Source organism: Haematobia irritans, chromosome 3 (assembly GCF_050003625.1).
Source record: "Haematobia irritans isolate KBUSLIRL chromosome 3, ASM5000362v1, whole genome shotgun sequence".
Taxonomy (NCBI): domain Eukaryota; kingdom Metazoa; phylum Arthropoda; class Insecta; order Diptera; family Muscidae; genus Haematobia; species Haematobia irritans.
The window spans coordinates 135,836,328-135,842,567 of record NC_134399.1 but is presented as its reverse complement, the minus strand read 5'-3'; the positions used below and the strand labels follow the sequence as shown (position 1 = coordinate 135,842,567).

General features: G+C 32.6%; 1 protein-coding gene across 1 annotated transcript in view; it reads left to right on the top strand.

Moving 5' to 3' along the window:
• Nucleotides 1-2,722: 2,722 nt before the first annotated feature.
• dpr8 (defective proboscis extension response 8) overlaps nt 2,723-6,240 on the top strand; it is a 391,208-nt gene continuing 387,690 nt past the window's right edge. Inside the window, exon 1 of the mRNA XM_075301029.1 lies at nt 2,723-4,327. Coding sequence (XP_075157144.1) covers nt 4,282-4,327 — 46 coding nt within the window. The 5' untranslated portion in view covers nt 2,723-4,281. The remainder of the gene's footprint in view (nt 4,328-6,240) is intronic.

The following is a 6,240-nucleotide window of genomic DNA, read 5'->3' as shown; positions in this document are numbered from 1 at the left end:
AGTTGTTATTGATGTAGGTCGGATGGTATTGAAAATGGGCCATATCGGACCACGTTTATGTATAGCCCCATATAAACCGATCCCCAAATTTGGCTTGCGAGGCCTCTAAGAGAAGCAAATTGCATCCGATCTGGCTGAAATTTGGTACGTGGTCTTAGTATACGGTCTCTAACAACCATGCCAAAATTGGTCCATATCGGTCCATAATTATATATAGCCCCCATATAAACCGATCCCCAGATTTGATCTCCGGAGCCTCTTGGAGGGATAAAATTCATCCGATCCGATTGAAATTTGGTACCTGATGTTAGTATATGGTCTCTAACAACCATGCAAAAATTGGTCCATATCGGTCCATAATTATATATAGCCCCCATATAAACCGATCCCCAGATTTGACCTCCGGAGCCTCTTGGAGGGGCAAAATTCATCCGATCCGGTTGAAATTTGGTACCTGATGTTAGTTTACGGCCTCTAATAACCATGCAAAAATTGGTCCATATCGGTCCATAATTATATATAGCCCCCATATAAACCGATCCCCAGATTTGACCACCGGAGCCTCTTGGAGGAGCAAAATTCATCCGATCTGGTTGAAATTTAGTACGTGGTCTTAGTATACGGTTTTTAACAACCATGCAAAAATTGGTCCATATCGGTCCATAATTATATATAGTTCCCATATAAACCGTCCCCAGATTTGACGTCCGGAACCTCTTGGAGGAGCAAAAGTCATCCGATACGGTTGAAATTTGGTACATTTTGTCAATATATGGCCTCTAACAGCCATGTAAAAATTGGTCCATATCGGTCTTTAGTTATATATAGCCGATGACTTATTACACAAAAATTGGTCCATATCGCCAAAAATAATCTACCAAAACTTTATTTCCATAGAAAATTTTGTCAAATTTTATTACTATAGAAAGTTTTGTCAAAATTTCATTTCTATAGAAAGTTTTGTCAAAAGTTTATTTCTATACAAATGTTTGTCAAAATTTTATTTCCATAGAAAATGTTGTCAAAATTTTATTTCTATAGAAAATTTTGTAATCTACCAAAACTTTATTTCCATAGAAAATTTTGTCAAATTTTAGTACTATAGAAAGTTTTGCTAAAATTTAATTTCTATAGAAAGTTTTGTCAAAAGTCTATTTCTATAGAAATGTTTGTCAAAATTTTATTTCTATAGAAAATTTTGTAAAAAATTTATTTCTGTAGAAAATTTTGTCAACATTTTATTTCTATACAAAATTTTGTCAAAATTTCATTTCTATACAAAATTTTGTCAACATTTTATTTCTATAGAAATTTTTGTCAAAATTGTATTGCTATAGAAAATGTTGTCAACATTTACTTCCATAGAAAATTTTGTCAACATTTTATTTCTATAGAAAATTTTGTCAAGTTTTTATTTCTATAGAAAATTTTGTCAAATTTTTATTTCTATAGAAAATTTTGTCAACATTTTATTTCTATAGAAAATTTTGTCAAGGTTTCATTTCTATAGAAAATTTTGTCAAAATTTTATTTCTATAGAAAATTTTGTCAAACTAGATTATATACGTATTTAATCGGCCTTTTTTTGTTTAATATATACCCCGTATGGGCTAACTTACAATTTAGAAGACAGTGTTAAAAAGTTTTACGATACCTTGCCATCGGCAAGTGTTATCGCAACCCAAGTAATTCGATTGTGGATGACAGCCTTTAGTAGAAGTTCCTACGCAATCCATGGTGGAGGGTACATAAGATTCGGCCTGGCCGAACTTACGGCCGTATATACTTGTTTTTTTTTTTTTTAATATAACATATACCTTGTACGGACTAACTTACAATTTAGAAGACGGTATTAAGAAGTTTTAAGGTACCATCCCAAGTAATTCGATTCTGGATGACAGTCTTTAGTAGAAGTTTCTATGCAACCCATGCTGAAGGGTACATAAGATTCGGCTTGGCCGAACTTACGACCGTATATACTTGTTTCAGTGTTATTTTATATGATATATTGTGACATTGTTTGTCACATTTATATCCAAATGAACTTCATCGGAAGTGGAAAAAATTTATATACGATCCCTGAATGTACTTTAACAGAATTGTTTCCAATACCAATTTTTTGTGGATTGTTTTCCAAATCATTCATTCAAAATGTGAAAGGTTTTATTTGAAGAGAAAATGTTACAACAGTTATGTTGAACCGATTTTACATAAAATTGTTCTCCCGTATTTTAAATACCTTATACACATGGGTCGTTATTTTCTCATTTTACGACAAATTAATTTCAAAAAGACATGTATGGGGGAAGACATGTTCTAGGAAGAAAAATAATATTTTTGAAGATTTATTAACATCAGCGAGAAACCTTAAAAAAACAACAACATCATCAACAACAAACACCCATAGCCATCGATTACATCGCTTGAAGTCATAATAATATCCAATTTCCTTTTTCTTTCATCATTTTTCAAAAACCTGAACTTACCTTGCTCGTGTTAATGAGCAATTTACACGTAACTTAATAAGCCAATTCCGTCGTTATCATTGTCGCCACTTCTCCTTTTCAGTTTGCCATTTTTGTTTTCTTGCTGTTGGTGTAGTTAAACTTTTAGTACTGTAGTTAAAGGAAAAAACCAAAAACCTGAAAATATGTGCAATACAAAAAATATATATCAAATGTTTTCTTGTATCCTTACAGGACCAGGAGCAATCGAGAGCAACAACGAAAAAGAATATTCACTCAATCGATAAAAAAGGAAGAGCTTAAAATTACAGTGAACTCAGTGCCGTCAAAAGCCGTCATTGTCATCGATATTGCGCCAAAACATTACGAAACGTGTCTGTCTTAAAACGACAGATTGACGGCAGAGCAATACATATCCGGGCATTTTACACGTACATCGAAACGATATCCACATAGTTGGTCGTGCAACGAAAGGATGTTTGATGTCGTTGAAATATCCTTTGTTTTCAAGGCCCACACAAAAATAAAAGTCAGCCATTAAAGTGACTTAACTCACGTAGCCGGCGGAGAAGGAATACAAGCGAGAAAATTGAAACCAATTAAACGGAAGAGCTGACTTGTTCAATGGTTGATGACTAGCTTCTGGCTGCTTGAAATACCACCATATTGAGAAATATTTTCACACACACCCACCTGGCTACTTACTATTCGCCAAGGAAAGGCAAAAATATTTACAAATGATTTTCACTAAGATCCTGCCACCCCCTTGGTAACAATAGCTAATGGGAGAGGGTATGAGAGAAATTTGCTGAAATATTTCAATAAAGAATGGCTTTTCAGTGAAACGTGACTTGCTTCATCACCCAGAGAACAGTGGTAAGACAATAGGAATTGTCAGTTTTACGCTGGATTCTGTTTTCCCTGGAATAATAAGGAAATGTAGAGCATTGTCTTTAATATTTAAATAAATCATATCAAAGAAACAGGAAAATTGAAGAAATTGGCTAAAAGAAGCACATCATCCAACAAAGCAAGTTTTTATAGTTTTTAAAAGTCCCGTATGGAAAACGGATATCACTGGTAGCCAGAATTAAGGAGAACACAACTTTCCTAGCATATAAAGGTAAAATAAAAACCGCCCTTTCTATAGGAAGCCTTTATTGAAGAAACGAAGAAGTGGAAAAATACGAAACAATTCGATGAAAAAAGAAAGCCATGATGCCAACATATTTCCATACATAAGTCGGTGAATGTGAAACAAAACGAAACAACTCCCAGCATCCTTAGCTTACATTTCCTTTACGTTTGCATAGCTCCTCCAGTTGGCACAATGACATTTGTCTTTTCCTGAGAGAGAAGTTTTCCCTCAGTTGACTCTTGTAACCCGGAAAAAGTTTTCTACCTTGCATACATAGACGGGTAGAAGAACTTCAAATATTTTTTCACACCGTCTCCTTTTTATGGCACAAGACCTGCGATATTTTCTGTTGGCATTTGCAAGCGGATGACCTTTTCCTTACGTTACATTTTACCAACATCCAACAAGGAAACAAGCCCGAGTCTGAAACTCCTTACTTACTAGGACAAAAAAAAAGAAGAGCTATAGTCATCATCTGCATAACAGGGACGGTCGTCGACATCCTCCTCAGATCATTGCAACAAACCACACTGCCATACTTCTGTGGTAACAATCCATAGACATCATCAGTAACCAAAGAAGCCTATTAGCATTGTCGTCGTCACCATCATCATCATCATCATCATCGTCGTCGTCATCTTCATCATAATCTCCATTGCCAGCACCACCTCCAGCATCATGACACATTGGCTGTTAAACTTATTGACGCTGCTTCTGTATGCGGGTAAGTGTGAACATCTTCCTTTAGTCATCCTGATTCGTTGTTTCAGGTTTTCATTTAATTTTCATTATTTTGACTTGGTCTTTGAACTAAAGATGCATTTTCCTGTAGCATCTCTTGTCCTTTTTTTCTGTTCTGTTCCTTTTACATTGCTGAAAGTTATTGCATAAACTTTTCATCTGGTTTATAAATGTTCTGGGTAATTGGTTTATGTTTAACAGTTATGGAGAAAAATTTTAATGATGATTTTACAAAGTAGTTCTTGGAAGGGATGTGATATGATATGTTTTTTTTTTTCAAAGAGACTTTGTTCTGTAGAAGAAAATAATTTCATTAAAAATGTTTTGCATCATAACATGTGTGTATTTAAGCAAAACAAATATTAACATTCGAAGTGGACACAAATCCCTTAGTTTGGATTTGTGTCATCCTCCATAACATAGCCTAACCCAGCAAAAACTGGGTAAGCACTAGTGATTCTTTCTACTAATACCGGTAATCGAAAAGTTACTACTTCCAGTATTACCTGGGATTTAAAAATAATAACTTACCTGTGTAGGCAAAAAGTGATTCTTTCTATTAATACCGGTAATCAAAATCATATCTTGAGGTCTGGGTTCGGCTCTACAGTGGGCACCGTTAATAGTAGCAATAAGTAATGCCAAATTACATTTCAGAAAAAAAAAATGTCAATAAAATATAATTTTGTTTTCTAAAGTTGTATAGTACATAATTTGTATTACAAAATAACATCATTGAATAGATCCATGTCGTGGAGCGTGGTATAGTGAGTTGGATTACAAAACAACAGGGGTGAGTTCGCACTTTTTGGGTATCTTTATGGTAAAGATATTATTTTTGGAGAGTTGGTATGTTTGCGAAGAAGTACTTATTTTTCGACAGCTGGTATGATTGCACGGAAGCACTATCCTCTAATGTCATGCCCGTGATATATGTACGAGGAAGTCGTCACCAATTTGGCACAGGCATACTTGTACTCATACCTGGTAATAGGAGTTTTTGCTGGGTAACCTAACATTCGAAAATTCGACCAATTCGACCGAATTATGTCGATTGCGTAGGAATAGATACTAAAGCCTCCGATCCACAAACGAAACGCTTGCTAACATTTGCCTATTCGTACATTGTACATTAATTACATTCAGAAGCGTGATTACCATCGTTGCCATAATGAATTTTTATTTTACACCAACATTTTTCCAAAATTGGACCAAAATTCGTACCAGCGGACCAGTTTTCCATTTAAAAATTTTACTTCGATAGGAAATTTTGCCAAATATATAATTCTACTCAACATTTTTATTTCTACAAAAAATTTTGTGAAAATTTTATTTCTACAGAAAATTTTGTCAAAATTTTATTTCTATAGAAAATTTTGTCAAAATTTTATTTCTATAGAAAATTTTGTCAAAATTTTATTTCTATAGAAAATTGTGTCAAAATTTTATTTCTATCTAAAATTTTTTTAAAATTGTATTTCTATAGAAAATTTTGTCAAAATTTTATTTCTATAGAAAATTTTGTCAAAATTTTATTTCTATAGAAAATTTTGTCAAAATTTTATTCCTATAGAAAATTTTGTAAAAATTTTATTTCTATAGAAAATTTTGTCAAATTTTTTTCCATAGAAAATTTTGTCAAATTTTTTTTCTATAGAAAATTTTGTCAAAATTTTATTTCTATGGAAAATTTTGTCAAAATTGTATTTCTATAGAAAATTTTTCAACATTTTAATTGTATAGAAAATTTTGTCAAAATTTTATTTCTATAGAAAATTTTGTCAAAATTTGATTTCAATAGAAAATTTTCTAAAAATTGTATTTTTATAGAAAATTTTGTCAAAATTTTATTTCTATAGAAAATTTTGTCAACATTTTATTTCCATAGAAAATTTT